Genomic DNA, 20986 nt, shown 5'->3' with positions numbered 1-20986 from the left:
TATGACTGTGTTGTCACTAACGAGAAACCTACCGTGACCTTTGTGGGCAGGAAAGAGAGTTCTTAAGAGAGTAGCTCATACCCGTCGAGAACGGATTTTTGGGCACAACCTTGTTTTGGTGGGGATCATGATTTCATTTTTGGATAGATATTAAAAGTAATTCTATGACACTCCTTATCTAAGTATTTATGTTAATACCAAATTTATCCTTCTTAGTTAAATTAGTTACTGTAATGATTAGTTAAATAATTAGTAATTAATGAGGTTAGATTAATTAGTTGGGTGTTTTAGAAGAATAATTTTTGAGAAGAAGAGGGTTTTGGTTTTGTTTTTTTTAAGATGGTTGACTTCGAAATGAGGGTTTTGGATACTTAGGCATACTTCAAATTTAGTTAATCTTGCTTGAATTGGCCAAAACTTTCGAAAAAATGATTAATTTTATAAATTGATTTCGGCTATGACAATAGAGTTCGGCTACAAAATCTGAAGAACAGGGAGCCGAACTCTTCTGCTAGTGTAGTTCGGCTAATTTTGAGGACACGGGTAGCCGAACTAATGGAGTTTTTGCTTTCAGAGAAAAGTTCGGTTAAGAAAAAAAATTGCAACGTAAACCAGAAGTTCAGATAGGAAAAAAAGATTTGCGACGTAACCGAACTAAAAGTTCGACTAGAAAATTCTTTTTGCGACGTAATCGAACTAAAAGTTAGGCTAGGAAAAAAAACTGCGACGTAACCAAACTAAAAGTCCGGCTAGGAAAAAAAAAACTGCGACGTAAACGAACTTTTCTGTGTAAGCAAAAACTCAATTAAAACTAAGTTCGGCAACTTGCATCTAGAATTTATATATATAGAGAGGTGGTGGTGGTGGTGGTTGGTGGTGGCGAGCAGCGTTGGTGGTGGTAGTCGGAGGTTATAGGTGGTGGTCGGTGGCGGCGAGCGGCGGTGGTGGTGGGAGGAGGTGGTTATTAAATTGGGTTTAAATTAAATTAGGTTATTAAAGGGTCGGTTAATCATTTCCACACTTTAGGATACCCCTTATAACTATAGGGTAGATATTCTTATCACATAATGGTTCTCTACCAAAAAAAGGTGGTTCCCGAAAAACGGTTCCTCGTCAAGCTGAACCTTGGGCTTTATTAGAGGCAATGCAATGGACTAAAGCACAAGGTTGGAATCATGTTATATTTGAATATGACATTAAAAGTTGTAAAAGTCTATTTACGAGTGTAAGTGCAGGTTTGCCTCCCTGACAGTCTTTTACTTTGTTAAGTAAGTGCGTTAGCTTATGTAAAATACAACTTAAGTGGAAACGGTCCGCGAGTTATAACCCCAAAGGTGTCATTATCCATCCACAAAAAATCCATCAAAATAAAAGTAACTCAAAAATCCTAACCCCGCGAGTTATAACCCTAAATAAAAGTTATATATGTAACCCGTTATAGGGGTGGCATGGTTTATTAGAGGGGCGGCATTCTAATAGGACAAAAAGGGTCTTTACATGATCATTCAAGGTGTCCCTTATAAAAAATATTGGAAATGACAAATTAACCCTCACAATTGATAACCTAGTTTAGTGATGATAATCAAGTTTAGTGTTAATAATTAGTTTCACTTACATTAACTCAAAATCAAAACCAAAATCAGATTTTTAGAGTTAAAAAAAAAAAGTTTAGAGGAGAAGGTCAATCTCAATCAACTGAAGAAATTAACCAACAAAATAAAGAACCAGGACCTGAAAATGACCGGGTATACTTCTAAATTAGTCCCAACTAGCTTTTTGTTGCTCAAAGTTATCTAAAGTACGTAAAAAATTCATTTTTTTTACATTTTCAGAGCTAATTACGATGGAATTGTGCTCATAACCAACCATAAATCGAAGTTACGGTTCATAAAAGATGAACTACCAACCGTAACTGGTTAGATTTGAAAAAAAAAACAATCGTAAACCAGTTACGGTTGGTAACTAAATGCTCGATACGAACTGCAACTCAGTTACGGTTGGTAACCAAATGCTCGATACCAACCGTAACTGAGTTACGGTTCATAAACTAAAATGGTTACCAACCGTAACTGAAGAAAATTCTCAGACATAAGAACATACGGTTGGTTATTGAACTATTACCAACCGTAACAACATCAAAATATCCAGTTACGGCTTTTAATTGAGTTAAATCAACCTAACTCACATAAACCCAGAAATTTCAATTTCAATTTTCATCTAAAATACTAATTTTCGATAGAACTTAAACTTAAATCGAACAAAATAAACCAAATCGTAACTGGGTTTTCAAAACATACCTCATATAAGTCATTACACTACACTTGATTAATTTTCGAATCGTCGATTAATCGAAGACGATGAAATTTTGAGTTTTAATGGAGGTTACGGTTGATGGGAGGAGGAGAAGAGAAGAAGAAGAAAACAATTTTTCAATTTAGCTTTGATTTAGGTTAAAAAATGGGGAGGGTAATCTAGTTAATTTACACCTCCTATAGGACATCCCCTAACCAACTAGAGGGACATTACTATCACACTGCCGCCCCTGTAACAGGTTACAAACCCCAAAAAATTTGATCAAACATCATAGAATTTGATGAAACCAATTTTAAAATTTGGGATTTTTGTATCAAATTTGGAGTTTTTGTATCAAGTTTGTTTAAGTTGGAGTTTTAATGAATTCCAACATTTGAATGAGGTTTTTGTACCACAAGTTTGGTCACCTTGCGTTTTTATGACTAGTTCTGTAAGCGGAGATGTAATTATATACCTAGAGTGTGTAATAAAGCCGCAAATTATTTTGCCAAAAATGTGCCCAAGTTTTATAACTGCGAAGAATGGTGGATACAAACCCCAACCCCCGGTTCAAAAAAAAAAAAAAAAACTTTGAAAGCCCCTATGAAGTAATTCCACTATGTCCCTGGTAAACTTGCAATTCAAGAATATGTGATAGGAGTGGATCTTCGTTTTTCTATTTTTTGGTTTCTAAAGTACTCCATGGTTCAATGCAAACAACGAAGTAGAATTTTAATGGCATTTTCAATAAAATATATAGATTTTTTTTTGATCAATATATAGAGAAATGTTGGTATCCACTGTCATTCCAATTTTCAGATATTCCCAGTTTATCAAAAAAGAACTGAAAAGGTATAACCACTCTTTACAAATTAACTTTCTTTCTTTGTTAGACGCACTTGGGTAAACTATAACAAGACACGGATGCAAAATGAAACAAAAGAGAAGAAAATAGCAACATACAAACTCACTCATTTTCTATTCACAAGACCTTGGGACATCCAATCTGCCCAATGTAAGCACACAAGACAGTCAAACTTTTAACCTTTGATGGAAACTTCCACTGGAGTAATCTCAGCACTAGGTAAATTCAGTATCGTTTCATTTGCAACAGGATCCTTGGTTGCTTCCAACTTACCAGTTACTTCAGTTGCTGATGAGTTCCCGATGGATGTGCTTTTGTCCTCAGCTTTGTTTACTTCCAGGTTCTGGTTATCATGTTCTCCTTTGTTTTGCTTCGAGTTGATGGATCTCGATTTCTTGGATGGAAGTTTGGTGAGTGATTTCTGAATGGGGCCTTTCGAAGCAGAATCTTTGTTGGAGTTAGTTTTAGTCAAGCTGTTTCGATCCAAATATGGCCTCGAACGTGGGCTCTCCACAACTGCACTGCTTGAACAATTGTCGGAAGCAGAAACCGCGATTTTAATGTGCCTTCCAAGCTTTGGAGATACCGCACGAGTCGTAGGAAGCTATCAATTTGAAGGATAAATTGAATGTTAATCCTCTTGAGAACTCTGCATGTAAAATATACTACCACAGTCTACAGTTCACCAATGTTGGTAACAAAGAAACTTTATGCGGTTAAACACTGAAAGCCACAAGGGAAACAAAGCAAAGAAAACAGCATAAACCCAACACCCCTATAAATTCATAACCAGACAAAACCCCATAAATTATCTCCTAAACGTGTCATTAATATCATCAACCTACTCTTCCCCGAATTATTAAAATCTCTAATCATAGGGAAGATATATAGTTATCTTTACTAAGGCTAGTGTTAAAGAGTTCATCTATATGCTTCAAAACAAAAAAAGAATCTTGAAAAATCTCATTACTGCAGAGAAGTAGCACTTTCCTCTTTTGTCAGGGTAATACGCCTGTAGTGAGGAGTTGGAATAATTACCTTCTTTAGTTCAGTCTTTGGAGGAGGAGGTTCCCTATAAAAACTTGGCATTGGACTAGCAACAAATGTCATGCTTTTACGTAGCTGTCTAAGTTCTGCATCTTGGGATTCCTGCAAGATAACATCAAGTGGATTAGATACGAAAAGAAAAGTGAAACTAACAACTTGCAAGTCCATCAAAATGGTTTCAACATACCTTTGATTTCGCCTGCAAGTTTTTCCTTTCTAGCTCCTGAGCGTGACTTTTCTCTTCTAGCTTTTGACAGAACTGGAGTGTATAAACCCGAGTCACTTAGTAACTTATCAAGGGTTTCATAAGAAAATATGCTATAATGTAAATTATGAAAAGGTCCACACTGTATTCATACCTCCTTCCGTTTTTCAGCGCGCTCTACCACTCTGAAGGTGAACTCAGGACAACTTCTCCTCCGTGATCCACCAGGAGTAATGCTTCTGTTCCAGCAACTGAATATGTTAGTAATCCAAAGATATAGAGAACAAAGAAGGAATAGGAATTCGAAGTCAAAGAGAAGACAATACGAGGTGGAGACAGCGTCTTCATCATCTCTAATCAACGACAACCGTGCAATTGGCTTGATAATTGGACCACTCAAACTGACATAACAAATAAATCAATTTAGTGACATTTGAAGCACGGTGCATAATTGAGATACACACATAGGTTCACATAGAAATGATAATAACTGTGCTTGGTGTTAAGAACTTACTCATTGGCTTCAGAAGGTAGGGAATTTACAACTTCGTCTGAGGAGCTAGATTTCCTAGCCTGGTTTCATATATATAAAGAGTCGTCAAGACAGGCATAATGAGGTAATGAACACATAAAACAGTCAACCAAGCAAAAGTCAGGACAAATGGCATACCGTAGAAAGCCGACTCTTCGAATTCCCATCTCTGCTACTCCCTCCAGTTGAAACTCGTCTTCTGTGAGACGAAACTGAACTATTGGAGACTGATTGTTTTGTGAAAGATTGACTCTTGGTAAGGTTCGGCTTCTGAATTCGAGAAACCGAAGTTTGACCTTTTCCAAAAGAGATTTGACTCTTTGGCGCTGTTGTTTTAATCTTCTTCAAGTTCATACCATCAACTTGATCACCTTCATTTTTCTACACGGACATATTAAAGCTTTAACAAAAAATCATCCAATATAAAAAATAAAACGACAAAACGAAAATAGTTGATTAGTACAGTGCACGGCACGGCGTGGCATACCTTGGATTGACTTGAGCGGTTACTCGTGGAGGCGGCGTCATCCACCTCCACCACAGCAGAAGAATTAAGACCGTCGTTATCATTATTATTATTTAATAAATCCTCAGAATCTCCTTTAACCTCTAAAACATCTTTAACGCTAGTTTCGTTCCTAGTATCCATTGATAACTACAGGTAGCTGCCAATAAGAGAAGAAATGAGGGGGAAACTTAATTTATAGCATCATTCAAGACAATCGAGGGTTTATGATAGACAATCAAACTTCCGATATTCTAATTGATCATCTTAGCAAAACTAAAAAAGAAAAAAAAAATGAAAACAATAACAATAATAATAATAATAATAATAAATTACCTCCACAATCAAGGGAAGGGGAAATTAAGTACGGATGCAGGAGGAGGAACAGGAGAGATTCATCTTAGAATCATCAAATTCTGTTTGTTGACTGTTTATTGAAAACCCTCACTGTTATTTTCCTCGGCTACAGAAGCAGAGTAAACAAGGTGGGAGAAACGAGAAGAAGAAATCCGTCCCGTTGCGAAAAATCAGTTTAATTATAATTAGAAAGATTAGAAGATCTGTAATCTGTTCCACTTAAGTAGACATGGTCAACATTCACAAAAAAGAAAACTACCATGTGTTTGTCCCGAAATACCCATTTCGGCTTTTGCTTATCGTCCGTTTTATTTGACTTTCTAATGAGGGTGTTTTCGTCAAGTAACATAATATATCACTCTGTACAAATTATGTTTTTTCCATTTTCGATGGTTAAAGAGTTTGATTTGATATTGGTGTTCAGATCACCTGATAATTTTATTACTGTACTACAATGATACGGGTGTCCTGTAAAGATTATGTTAGGATTAGGATTACTAGGGAAGTGAGGGAGGGAATGAGTCGTTGAACAAATGACTAATCAAAAGTGTTTATGGTGTGGCATAAACAAACCAAATGATTGGTCCTACGATCATCATATTCTACAGTGAATGGAGTCAATGGGCTTGTCCGCCTAACAATATGAGCTGGATGAACGTGCGCGCGGTAATGGAACATTATGGTGTTAAGAATAATCCAATACCAACCGAGATTAGCAACAAATCTCAACCGTTGAATTTCAAACAACAATCAAGTCAAGTCAACCGGCCAAGTTGTTTGATTCTCTTTGTAAGGCTGGTGCGGATGCACCTTTATTGTTTTGTTTGTCGAGATTTGTTAATTAGAAATTTGTTGTGGATACCTTTGCCTTTGGGGATCAAAGTCATCAAACTGGGTTGACTACTAGTAGTTTCGGCCACATGATCATGATGCATTAGCTAAAATGCGGCATTCCGACAACATTAGTAAGAAGCCGATCTAGTCAACCACAATACGTGCAACACACTCCCCTTCCAAATACTTGGAGTTTGGACTGCAAAAATTCGAGCTTGTAAAAAAAAAAACGTTTGCTTTTTCTTTTGTACTTTCTAGGCAATCTCTTATTCACACACAATTCACAAAATTTATAATAATTTTTCTACAAAACTTAAAATACAACAAATTGAAAACTAATATATATTTTGACGTTAGATTCCTCTTAAAAAACTTTATATCCTAACTGAAAATGAGCACAATCCAACATCTCAAATTTTACTATCTATTTTTAACAGTTGGTTTTCAAAGTGGTAGATAATAATGTTACATGTTCGGATTGTGCTCATTTTTTTATATATGAATATAGAACTTTCTAAGAAGAACATATCATCAAAATATTAGTCTTCAAATTTATTGTCGTTTGAGTTTTATAGAATACTCGGCACGAATCTTGTGGAAACTCAACATCAATTGTAATAAAGATTGATTATATTACTGTCATCCTATTAAAATCATGAAATCAATTTTATATCTTCTCATTAACAAAAACGGTTGTGAAGATATTCATATAAATATCAACAGTGGTTTTTTTCCCCTTCTCTTTTCCCGTATGTTTCTCAAATAAATAAATAAAACTTCTAGAGCCTTCACATCTTTCTTGCTCAGATTTGGATTTTCGTTCTTTTTAAGTTGCAGGTAATAGTTAATTGAGTAAGATATTTTTACATCGTTTTTGATGTCTCTCGGCACATTTCTTCGCTGTTTTGGGGCAATATTTATTTGTCGTTTTGTGGTGACTACTTCAACTATTTAGAAACGGAGGGAGTATAATGAAGTGCAATAACACGAGATGGTCTTGGATAGGGCTGCACGTGGTTCAGTTTTCAACCAAGACCAAACCTGGGCCAGACCGACAAAAAAAAAAAAATCCAACTGTCACTTAGTTGTTTTCAGTTGATCAAGAGATAAACACTTTATTGCCAACGACTAGTTTTCCCTAACGGCTTTCAATATATCTCGTATACATGCCCACTCATCCCAATTCAAAATCATACGTTCTACACCAACCTTCTACAAAAATATTTCACTCTCGCTATCTAGACTCAATCAATATGCCTAATCCTAACTTTACTATAGAAGAAGATTTATCACTTTGCAAAAACTATGAAATATACTATCCAAAGAGGGGTGAAGAAACGGCCCCAAGCTGGTTTAACGAGTCAGAGTTATTGAAGGTGAGACCTTCTACAATGACACAGGTAACCCTCACAATCGGGAAAGTGCACAACAATTCTATTGATTTTTTGAAATAAAAAACAAGTAGAAAATTTATAGCTTTAGTTCGGATTGTAAGTCGATATAGGCTTTAAGGTAAAGCTTATGATGAAAATGGTGTGCGATCTCGAGAGGAATGGCAAAGAAGCATCTCTTATTAAATAAGAATACAATCAGATTAAATGGCCGGAATTAGTTCCGGAATATACCATCATCTCTCCCTTATACATAAACCAAAAATTGATATTTTTGCGGTTGATTGCTCTTTCTCTTCGCGGTTTACTTGTAATTGATATCTTGATTTGTATTAGAATTTTGATTATCTTTGTGTTTTGATGTTTTTGTTATTTTTGCAAGCGAACATATAGTAACTATTTTGATTTGAATGAAATGAGATATATCGTTTGACAAAAAAAAAAAAGCCATATATATCATTTTTTTAGTATAAAAGTACTTCTTAATTTTTATGTTCACCTCCTATATTATATCTTATGTATATTCTTAAAACAATCCCCTAAGATAACTCTTTACTTTATGTACACCGGTATTTTACCACAATTTCATAACCATCAATAATACAAAAATACTAATAGATATAGAGGTTCTAGTTTTTAGGGGTATTTTCCTTTTCCTCTCCAAAAAAAATTGTCAATTAGCGTTACCTTCCCAAGAGATTCAATATTAGCAAATCCTCCTATCAATAAGTTTTCAATCCATTTTTTATTTAGCTGGATTAACAACATTGAACACCTGGTTTAAAACCACACGTGCATACCAATTACCTAACACACCCTTGAAATCAAATAACCAATTTGGTACACTTGGACGACCAGATATGAACAAACTGTTTATGGTCATATTTCCCCAATAATATGACAGTTGAACAGTCACTTTTGACTTCCTTTTCTTCATCTCTTCGGTTTGATCCTATATATGATTTTCTATGTAGACTTAACAAAAAGTTGAACATTCTTTGAAAGTGTCCAAATAAGTCCATCCTCCCCTGAAATAGGAATCATAGATGCAAGAATGCTTTGAGCATTTTGTGGAGTAAAGAATGCTTTCACAAGTTCTGGTTTCCAATTTATGGTATTCTCATCAATAAAAGTAGACACCGAATGATTGGGGTTTGGATTTACTACATAAAATTGTCCAGATGCATCTGGAACCCACTTATCTCTAAGTGCAGGAATGTTATGACCATTCCTAACTTCACAATGAGAAAGTTATGCAAGATAAAGTAAAGATTAGTACATATACTCCTCCGAACCCAAGAGTAATCCACGTTCTTGGAATAATGTAGAGGACGACAGATTTTAAAATACTAGCATTTAATAATTATTACATACAAGTCACCGGTGTTGTGAATTAAACTCCAAGCAGTTTTGGACAAAAGGGACACATTAACTTGCTTAATATTTTTTAAAACCTAATCCACCCTGATATTTATGGGAGCATATTTTCTGCCATTGTTTCAAGTAAATACCCTCAATTTTAGACTTACCCTACCAAAAATGTCTTTGGGATTTTTCCATTTTATGTTATCAGGTATAATAAAGGTGTTCATGTTGTATACGGGTGAAGCATTCAAAACATGTTGCACCATGAAAAACCTTCCTGCTTGGTTCAAATGTTTACCTTTTCATTTAGCCACTCTTTTATCAAATTGAACATTAAGATAGTTCAAGGAATCCGTTTTAGATCTAGTTACGAAAAGAGGAATGCCTAAGTTCATGTACAAAAATCTTCTTGACATTAAGAGATATAATAAGCGAAATAGCTTAATCAAGTTGGATGTTGTTACTGGAAAAGCGGGGTCTAACAACACCACCCAATATTTTGCTTAGCAGTCTGTATGGACTAACTCCGAAATACTTTCTAGAGAATCAATTAGACAGTCAGACTCAATCTAGGTAAAAGTATCTCAAGGAGTTAATATCTATCTCTTGTTTTGATTTACTCGAGCTAATAGAAATCAGCGAGTCTTTAATCAAACACAAGGAATAACTTGGATGGTACCAAAGACCAATATACAAGGATCAATCAATGACAATCAACAACCAAAGGTTGGATTACTTTAATTGATGATCCAATGCACAACCTGTATTATTTCAATTATAAAGATAAAACAATATAATGCGGAAATTGAAATAACACAGACACCAGAAATTTTGTTAACGGGGAAACCACAAATGCAGAAAAACCTCGGAACCTAGTCCAGATTGAACACACACTGTATTAAGCCGCTACAGACACCAGCCTACTCCAAGATAACTTCGGACTGGACTGTAGTTGAACCCCAATCAGTCTCCCACTGATCCAAGGTACAGTTGTACTCCCTACGCCTCTGATCCCAGCAGGATACTGCGCACTTGATTCCCTTAGCTGATCTCACCCACAACTAAGAGTTGTTACGACCCAAAATCGCAGGCTTTGACAATAAACAAATCTGTCTCACACAGGAAAGTCTATCAAAGGATCAATCTGTCTCCCACAGAAAAACCCTAAAGTTTTTGTTCCGTCTTTTGATAATAATCAAGGTGAACAGAAACCAATTGATAATCCGGTCTTATATTCTCGAAGAACAGCCTAGATAAATCAATCACCTCACAACAATCTTAACCGTATGGTAGCGAAACAAGATGTTGCGGAATCACAAACAATGAGACGAAGATGTTTGTGACTACTTTTTATATCTTGCCTATCAGAGATATTAATCCCAATCCAATCAATCTGATTGTACTCATACGATAGAAAATGCAAGATCAGATCACACAACTACGATAAAAGTAGTATTGGTCTGGCTTCACAATCCCAATGAAGTCTTTAAGTCGTTAACCTGGTTTTAGAAGAAGAAAACCAAAGGTTAAAGGATAAACGACTCTAGCACGCAAACTAGTATCACACGTGAAGTGTGGGGATTAGTTTTGCACAATACTAGATGTCTCATATAGTCTTTCAAATCAGGGTTTCGCCTTGGTTACAAAGCAAACAATATCCACCGTTAGATGAAAAACTGATTTAGATTCAAGCTAATATTTCTCAACCGATAGATCGAAAACTTAGCTTGTTATACACAAATGAAATGCACGCTTCTAGGTTTGTTAACCGTACCCAAACGTGTACATTGTTGGTTCAACAATAGTTAACCAAAAGGTTAGCCATATGAGCATTTCATACCAACCATATTCGTTTTCGCCATAACTAGTTCAAATGACTCGATTGAACTAGTTAGAGAGTTGTTCAATTGCAAGGGAATCTTATGTACTACACAAGACACAATTGAAGCAAAGATGATTTGATTTACTCGAATCGGTTCATGAACTTTATAGCCAAGGTTTGCAAATTGCATTCCTTAGTCTTTATAAGTTTAAGTTCAGAAATCATCTTCAGATATATAACCTTCTTAAGTTCGCACACTAGGTTCGCGGAATTAAGCAACCGGGCAGAGTTTACAAACTCCAGCAGAAAATCTCGGCAAAGACTTTTCGCCGGTTCGCGGACTGGTACTCACGCAACAAGTTTGTCAACTCCAGCAGAATTTCTCGGGATGAGAAGTTCGGCAGTTCGCGGACTGAGTTCGTGGACTTGGCAACAAGCCATTCTTTCGGTTTCTTTTGATCAATAAAGTTCGCAAACTTTGGTTCAAGGGATATGACTTATGCACATATGTATTTCCACAACAATACTTATGTCCATCATTGGTTATGTAATCTAAACTCTCATTCCAACCATTGAAACATTCTTAGAGGACATTATATAGTTGTTACACCATTTCTCGTTAAAGCAATTTTCAAAGTGATTGAAACATATCATGACTTTCGTCACTAGGTAAAGATAAACATGATCGAAGCGAAACGCTTACCAACACATATTTCGAGATATAGATAGGCGAGGTATACTCGGATCGAAATACCAAATGTGTATAATCTAAGTCTATATATAGCATACGACTTTTTGTCTCAAGAAGTAGGAGATAGAGTAGATAGACTTTTGAGTGACAGATAAGTTCAAGTCTTCACATACCTTTTTGTCGAGAAGTTCCACCGGTTCCTTGAGTAGTTCTTCTTCTTGTATGATGAATCGCCATGAAGTCCTTGATCTCAACTACACTTTTCTATCCTAGTCCGATATTTAGCTATAGTAGACTAGAAATCAAGACTTGTAGTGTTGATCACTAACATTGAAAAACATGCTTGAGATAGCAACGCATGCGAGTTCGACCGAGCAGTGCTCTAACAATCACTAAAAAAAACATTCAGATTTTTGAAGGTTAATGATTTGACCGGAGACAAGACTGAAGTCTTTGATCAAGACCATAAGTTTTTTTGCTTCATCATGTGAAGCTTTAGCAAAGATGAGGCAGTCCTCAGCAAAAAAATAAATGACTGATACTAGGAGCATATTTGGTAACCTCCAGACCACGAATTAAGTTGTTTTCCTCGGTATGAATGAAAGTGTCAAGGAAGAATATACAAGTTGTATCACAATTTTGGTATATCGAATTACGAAGTATCATGTCTATGTTTTGAACTTCGTAATTACGATATATACACTGTCTTTGTAACTTGTTACTATATTATGTAATGAAATTTAGGTTGATTCCATGCCTAGAAACCTATGTTAAGGAATAAACTTGTGAAACTTGTTTCACAGTTGAAAGGAATCAATGGGATTGGTGGTCCGATTCCTGTTGGTTATCTATAGCAGGACCGATACCTATTATGGTATCTATAGCAGGACCGATCCCTGTTGGTGGATCCTTAGCAACATGACCGATCTCTATTGGGGATCTCTTGCAGGACCGGTCCCAATAATAATTTCGTACTTCCGGTTTTCATATGTATTTTAGGGTTTGTGTGAATATCGGAATATGAAATACAATTTAGGAAAATTCAAGATGTGGACATAGTTAGTAATTTGAACACATGCTAAAATCTTATCTTTCATTGTTCAAAGATATTCGTTAATACTCAAGGTGAGATCCCAAACCGAAATATTTGAGAATCATTTAATTAAGATTTTCGAATTTATATATATTTATTTTCCCATTAAGTAAACATATCTCTGAAAGATATATTAGTAAAGTATATATTTATATGCTAGCTAATATTGAGTTTTCATCCATGGGGAATTTCAGTTTATTAGTTGGATATTAGCTGGAATTAGGAAAAACCGAAAATTAGTGTTAATTGCATATCTTTTGATATTTTCAGTTATGGAAATTCCTTGGCGTCCAAACTACATTTTTGTAAATAGTGAAGTTTTTTTTCTTACAAACTGATCCTGACACTGGCACTTCATTTTATAGTTATAGTGGTAGCCGACTAATAGTACTACTTGTAATACTATTTTGGGATGAAAGCAACCTAATTATGCGAAATGTCTTACTTCCTCTAATTTAAAGTCTTCTGTGGGATCAAGAAGCATCTAGATAGTATCGTTGATGGAAACTAGAATCGTATTGTTATTTTATTTTTCTATTATTCATTTGATTGACTAACGATGGTTGAATCTTGATTGCACCTGGTTTGTTTATTCTAAGAACTTCTCTTAGGATACAAGGTCACTCAAACTAGATCGAGGATCGACATAGTTCAGATATGTCTTTAGATTTGACAGACTCCGTTTTGTGCATGATCTATACAAGAGAATCAAGTTTGTTTGTGCAGGTATGTTGAAGAATGAAGATTTGAAGACAAGAAGATTTCTTATTGGTTTATGATCTTTGTGATTTACTTCGTGCTTGATTTCCTGGGATCCAACGAGTTTGATTATATTTCATATTCTTGTTATGTAGATCGACGATCTATCATTTGTGGTTTTCTTCAGGACCCGGATTTGATAGGTTGTGAACCTAAATCTGATTATCTCGATATTATAGATCTTGGTTGATCTAAATCGAACAAAAGAGTTTATATTATTTAAACAGAAGAGTATTTGTTTAATCAACAAATATTTCTGATTTAGTTCTCAATATTTAGAGCGGTTACCGAATAAATATTGGTCCTTTACTATTCCGGAATACGGTCTGAAGGTGTAATACCCCGATTCGGCAGATAGGGTTCGCCGAATGGAATATAGGTAATACTTTGTCCTTTTCTAACACCGAGGCCTTTCCAGCATAATTGACTCCAGAGTTGGCAGAAACCTCTGCAGTTATGCACGCTGGGGCGGGAGCAATCCAGGGATGGGTAACCTCCCGTGAAATAACTGCTGAATAACCGCAAGCAATGGCCATTGAAATCCCCATACTACCGGATAAACACAGAGGCTAAGTGGGGACAATATCGGTGGAGGGTCGGGTAATTACAAAAGTAGTTTGAGTCCTTGAAGTTTTCACAAGCGTTTGAAGCGACTTAAGATAGTGGACTCTATCTTAGGATTTACGTGAATTGTCACAAGCATTTGAAGCGACTTAAGATAGTGGACTCTATCTTAGGATTTACGTGTATTGACCAGATTGGAAGTAAGCACAGTGATATTGAGGGAACTAGGTAACTTGGAGTTATTTTACTTGGTCTCAACTATATGAAGTTGGTATTAGTAATTGTATAGGGAATTAATTATGAGACTGTTCAAAACTGGACTAGGTCCCGGGGTTTTTCTGCATTTGCGTTTAGTCGTTAACAAAATCTTGTGCTGTGTTATTTACTTTTCTTTCCGCAATTATAATTATGGTTTTACTTATAATTAAAGTAAATACATTTATATATAAATCAAACATTTGAGTTTGATCCCTATAGTTAGGTGATAGACACATTTTTGTGTCTGAATTGTCCTCAGTGTCTCTATTGCTAGTGCTTGATTTTGTACTTATTATGGTGTTTTTATGTTTGTGTAGGTGTTTTTGGAGAAATACTATTGTTCGGAAAAAGTTGCTCAAAAAGTGTTATTTGGACCCCTGGAGAACATTTGCTATACGGACCCCAGATTTGGCTAAGGACACCCAAGGCTATGCGTAGCCCAAATTCATCCTCAGCACCCATATGCTATTCGCACCCCAGAAAAGGATAGGGGCACTTCATCTTCAACATTTCAAAAAAAAAATCGGCGGGAAAACATTTCCATTCACAGGCAGATTTTTCGATCGAATTTTGGAGAAGTTTTTGTGCGATTCAATCGCTGAAACTTCATGGGTAGTTGTGATATATCCTAACAGAGCTGATATGGGTGTTTGTTTCGATCAAATTTGGCTAGATAACCCAAGATATGAAATCAGAGCATCACAGGTTGGTTTTCCATTCCGAGTCCTGTTTGAGTGACCAGGAAATTTTCGCGTGGCTGCTGCATGTTGGAACACTTCTGGACAATGACTGGATGCGTTGAGAGTAATTTGGCGTGGGGAAACAGCGTGAGAAGCTAAATCAGGGAAGAAAATATTCCCAGAATATTTTTCATCAAGGCCGAGTTAAGAGAGAATTATCTTGAGTTATAGCGATATTTCTTGGTGCTACTGGATATATAAAGGGTTATGGTGTTGCAGAGGGGGGGGGGGGGGGGGGGGGGGGGGGGGGGGGGGGAACGGAGAGTTTGGGGTCGAGAGGAGAGCTCAGGAGGCGTGAGTCAAGAGTTTTCAGAACTCTGTTTCTGTTGCTGCACGAAGAACAAAAGATCACCAGAGGCAGTCGTTTATCAACAGTGACAACGACAGCCACACGAGGGTCGCAGAGATACAACAAAAATAGTTCTTTTTTATTGTTCTTTGTAACAGTGTTTTGCAACAATTATAAACGTTGCAAACACCCAATTTTCATCATTTTCTCCATTTCATCATTTGTACACCTACTTTGAGCAATGAAATCAACTTTGAGCGTGTTTCCAACATCATGATGAGCTAAACACAATCCTTGGGGCTATGGAGGAAGCCGTTGTTTCGGTAAAAGTGATATATTTATATTAATTAATTACAACAATTCTATTATGATTTTTGCATTGAACTAAAAATTGTTTATATGATTTTGATTAGTTAGGTGTATTTTCTCTTGATAGAATATGCTTGCTTTAGGGTTTTGATATTTTATGCTTGGATTAACATCTATTCTTTTGGAAATCTACATGTTTAGGCAATACTATTAGAATCAATTTGAATGCTGAGTTGCATAATTATTGTTTTATTAAATCATTAATATCAACCAATGGTGGAATCCTAGCCCCATTCTCTCCATAATTTTCACAACATATTTTTAATTTAGTTCGCTATTTTTATTTATTAAAAAAAAAATCTAAAAATCCGCTTTCACAAGTCTTGAACGAATCATACTATTACAACAACTTTGAAAATACATCAATTTTTGGCGCCGCCGACGCAGACTTGTCTTTAGGCTAGAGTTTTTAGATTTTTATTTGTTCTTCTTTACGTTTTTGGGTTTTTGTCTTTTTCTTACAGAATTCGGAATTTGGAGCGAAAGAAAATTTTGCCAAAGCTTTTGCTGAATACTTAAAGACTTCGAGTGAAAGGCAAAGCGAAAGGAGCGAACGAAGAAGATTTTTTTTATTTTATAAAAAAAAGAGAAAAAAAAAAATAGAGACATTTTTATTTTTGTAGATTTTTATTTTTTTTAGACTTTCTTTTTCTTTTGCACTTTATATTTTTGGACTTTGGACTTTAAATTTTGGGACATTATTTTTAAACCCTACGGAAGGGTAGTTTAAATATAAACTGTTTGCAGAGAAGGACAGTGATTACGATATCACCTCGGCCCCTCGGGTTCGTACATGACATAGGAGTCGTGGTCCTAGTTGACTACAAAGGTTCATCCCCCGTCTGGTACGGGAGGTAAGTTTGTCGAAACACTCGCGAATCCCCTGTCAGCGAGATACTGTCTTCCTTCGTATGCATATATGTTGAGGACTTGAAAATGACTGCTTTAATTTCCTAGTAAAGGGCAAGGACTGGCCATACAACATAAGGGTTCGGATTTCATCACCATTCTCTTCTTGCCCGCCTTAGGAAAACGACACCAAACGCGAACCTAAGCCTAAAATTTTGACTAGAACGAGACCGATAGGGTAACGAGCTTAACAGGAAAATCATTCGAAAAATATTGGTTACTCTTTTAAGCATACTTCGAAGTTCTTGACGGTTTCTGTAAGTTGAATGCGTGACTGCGCCGACTTGTAATACCGGTGAGGCCTTGGGTATCAAAGCTCCACCGAGATTCCATCGCCTCTATTCAACTTACTTTAACTCGGATTGATTCCATAGGGGTTTGCTTAAATTGTAACGAATTCCCGTTCGAAGGATTAGAAGCTGGTCTAGAAACAATCTAAGTGGAGACATCATGTTTTTTGTTTGCTATAAATCAGTAGGTTTGCTCTGGTGGAGTCATCCTTGATTGTGTTTGCATAGAACATCCCTTCCTTTTTAGGACTTTTCTTTTTGATTTTGTTTTTTAGTGTATGCCCGAAGTTTTTAAACGGGCTTGGAAAAGAAACACTCTAGGTCGTTTGATTAGTGAAAACCTAGTAGTTCTTCTTGTGAAGGCGGGGAGCTCGAAGACTCTTCTTTTGAGAGCCCCGTTTTTGGAAACTTCAGTTTTGAGAATCTGTCTCTTCGTGAGGAAAGTACCCCTAGTACTCCTAGTCCTTTGGTAGTGCCAGAAATGGCAACTTTGAAAGCTTTGCTAAACCCAACTAGGACCTCTCGTCCGTCTTGTATCAAGTTAGCTGAAACCGAGGCAAATTATGAACTGAAACCTGGGACTTTACAGATGCTCCCAATGTTTTTAGGGAAGGAGAATGAGAACCCCTATTTTCATGTTAGGGAATTTGAGGAAGTTTGTAGTACTCTGAAAATTAAAAACCTAAGTGATGATGCGTTGAAACTTAGGTTATTCCCCTTTTCCTTAAAAGATAAAGCCAAATCTTGGCTGTACAGTTTGGACTCTGAGTCAATTGAAACCTATGACCAACTTACTTCTGCCTTTATACATAAGTTTTTCCCAAGGCATAAAACATCGTCTATTAGGACACAAATATGTACTTTTGCCCAACAAGAGGGAGAATCTTTATATAGGTACTTAGAAAGGTTCAATGACTTGATATCTCAATGTCCTCATCATGGTTTGGAGAAGGTTAGGTTAGTTCAGATCCTCTACGAGGGTTTAGATTATTCAACAACAACCATGGTTGAGTCCTTATGCACAGGTGGGTTTGAGAATAAAACTGTTGATGAAGCGATGACATTTTTGAATGAAATCGCCGATAAGACCCAACAATGGGAAAATAGTAGGGAACCCCAGAAAACAATTCTTCTAAGTAGAGGAAATGTTAATAGGGTAGAAGGATCTTATGAGTCAGATGCCAAAATAGCACTATAGCCAAAAGGTTAGAAGCCTTAGAATTAGGTCATTCTAGTGGTAGTAGTGGAAGAAATGAGCCTTTTTGGGAAGGCCATGTGTTGAAGAGCAAGCCAATGCTCTTTATAACAACACTAGGTTTGATAACCGACAGAAGTTTGACCCATATTCAGAAACCTATAACCCTGGCTGGAGAAACCATCCAAACCTTTCTTGGTCCAAGGGCCAGAATCAAGGTCAGTCTAGTAATGCTCAGGTTCCCCCAGGTTTTGTCTATACTAAGAATCCTTCAGCTCCGGCACAGTTTCAGATCCCTTTAGATAAGAAAATCATGAGTTTAGAAGAGTCTCTTTCCTTGTTAACTCGGAACACTTTAGAATTTCAGCAATCGGTTGCACAAGGATTAGATGAAAATAAAAAGATGGTACAAGCTAACTCTCAGGCTATTTCCGAGTTGAAAACCCATGTTAGTCAGATAAATGCGACATTGAGAGAAAAAGTAAAGTTTCCTAGTCAACCACAACCCAACCCTAGGGGAGTCCATCAAATATCTTTAGCTGGTGAGAAATCATCAAATCATGTGAACTCGATAACAACCCTTAGGAGTGGTAAAACGGTAGACAATAAGGTAGCCATGCCTAGTGGACATACTGTAGTTCCACCTTCTACTTCCCAAGAGAAGCCCGTAGACGAGGAAACTGAAACAGTCTCTAAGGATTCCCAAGAAATTCCTGATAGGTCTACCTTTGTGCCTAGAGCCCCATATCCACATTTGTTAGCCCCAACAAAGAAGGAGTCGACTTTCAACGAGATAATGGAAACATTTAAGCAGGTGAACATCAACATTCCGCTATTAGAAGCAATTAGGCAGATGCCTGCTTATGCCAAGTTCCTTAAAGATCTTTGTACACGAAAGCGTAAGCTTAATGTCCATAAGAAAGCTTTTTTAGCTGGTCAGGTAAGTTCCATTCTTCTGAACCAAACACCCCCTAAGTATAAGGATCCTGGATGCCCCACCATATCTTGTGCGATTGGTAATCACATGGTCGATAAAGCTTTACTTGACTTAGGAGCTAGTGTTAACTTACTCCCGTATCATGTATACACCCAGCTAGGTCTTGGTAAGTTGAAACCGACTAAAATGACACTACAATTAGCTGATAGGTCTGTCAAAGTCCCTCGTGGTGTCATAGAGGATGTTCTGATTGAGGTTGATAAGTTTATTTATCCTGTGGATTTCGTTGTTCTAGACACCCAGCCTGTTCAGGACCCAAGTCGTCAAATCCCAGTGATTTTAGGTCGCCCATTTTTAGCCACAGCTAACGCTGTCATCAACTGTAGGACTGGGCTTATGAACATATCCTTTGGTAATATGACCACTGAACTAAATGTCTTTAATGTTACTAGACAACCTTCTGAGAACGATGATTTAGAAGAAGTGAATATGATTAGCACTTTAGTTCAGGATTTGGTTCAGGATAATTGGCTTGACACTTTACTGGTAGATTCTTTAGATGATTTTGAGGAAACCATTCTCTTAGATCAGATATGTGATCAATCTTTAGAAGAAGCTCTTGAGTATTTTAAAGATTCTATGGACCCAGAAATTCAGGCAATAGTTTTAGGTTTTTCTGAGAATAATGATGACCCTAAGTTTGGGGGTAGAGAACTAGAAGAATCTCTTGAGTATTTTAAGGACTCTGAAGATCCGGAAATTCAAGAAATAGTTAGAGGTTTGTCTGTGAACCCTAAGTTTGGGGGTAGTGATGGTTCTTGTGATTGTATCGTATCCCTAATTAGAGTCCCTAACTTGGGACTCGAGCCTTGTACATCTGAGATATTACTTGAGTCTTTTCAGACTCCGCAACCGATCCTCCTGATACTGTCCAGGAGGTAACCCGTTATTAGAGACCCGTTTTTCGGATGAATCTATTTATCGAGACACACATATGAAGTTCAATTACGCGCCGCAGATAAGCCCAGTTGTCTTGACAGAAACCTTAGATGAGGACGTGCTCATTCTTTTCATTTTTCTGAATCATTGCAGTTGTCTCGTACTGATGTCAGCTCTATTTGGTCTTATGGACCCACAATTGTTTCGACTATTGATATATGACTTTGGAAGGTGACAATCCTTTTTGAGAAATTTGATTTCTAGCTAAAGACTTTAAATTTAGTATTTCCTGGGAGGTACTCATGCAACACGATAATATCTTTCCTTAACTCTTTTGCTTCAAGTGGTAACAATTTCTCCTTGTTCATGCTTTTAATTTTATCTTTTAAACATTGAGGACAATGTTAGATTTAAGTTTGGGGGTATGGGAAGAAACTTTTTGTTAGCTTTTAGTTGCAATAAATAAACTCCGGAGCCTAGAAATTTATTCTTATTAAGGTTGGCACTAACCAATCTAAGTGGATGAGAACATCTTTGTTGTAGGAGTTGAGGAACCAATCTGATTAGATGGAAACATCTAAAGAGTTTATTCATAAAAGCACAGAGCTCAGGTGTTAGAATTAAAAAAAAAAACATGGTAGTTTCGCCATATCTCGTTGAATCCTAATCCTTCTGTTTTTATTTTTTAAGTGATTTGGTGGGGCACACGATTCAAGTTGTTACCTTTGCTAGGGTGGA

General features: G+C 36.5%; 1 protein-coding gene across 1 annotated transcript; it reads right to left on the bottom strand.

Annotated features, from left to right (window-relative positions):
• Positions 1-3033: 3033 nt before the first annotated feature.
• LOC113320441 (protein WVD2-like 4) lies at positions 3034-5993 on the bottom strand. The gene is made up of 9 exons (XM_026568348.1): positions 5783-5993; positions 5429-5606; positions 5080-5322; positions 4924-4982; positions 4736-4810; positions 4564-4648; positions 4392-4463; positions 4196-4306; positions 3034-3761 (listed from the first exon to the last, which is right to left on the bottom strand). The coding sequence occupies exons 2-9, from the start codon at positions 5588-5590 to the stop codon at positions 3333-3335; spliced, it is 1236 nt and encodes a 411-aa protein (XP_026424133.1). The 5' UTR covers positions 5591-5606; positions 5783-5993; the 3' UTR covers positions 3034-3332.
• Between the last annotated feature and the right edge of the window lie 14993 nt (positions 5994-20986).

The sequence above is a fragment of the Papaver somniferum genome, chromosome 11, assembly GCF_003573695.1.
Source record: "Papaver somniferum cultivar HN1 chromosome 11, ASM357369v1, whole genome shotgun sequence".
NCBI lineage: Eukaryota > Viridiplantae > Streptophyta > Magnoliopsida > Ranunculales > Papaveraceae > Papaver > Papaver somniferum.
This window is presented reverse-complemented; position numbering and strand designations above follow the sequence as displayed.

Bases quoted from the DNA above. Each gene is read 5' to 3' on its own strand.
- LOC113320441 (XM_026568348.1), bottom strand. From the start codon at position 5,590: ATGGATACTAGGAACGAAACTAGCGTTAAAGATGTTTTAGAGGTTAAA. The intron at 4,464-4,563 runs GTATGAATACAG...TATACACTCCAG, and splicing joins GCGCTGAAAAACGGAAGGAG to TTCTGTCAAAAGCTAGAAGA. The intron at 3,762-4,195 runs GTAATTATTCCA...TCAAATTGATAG, and splicing joins CAAAGACTGAACTAAAGAAG to CTTCCTACGACTCGTGCGGT.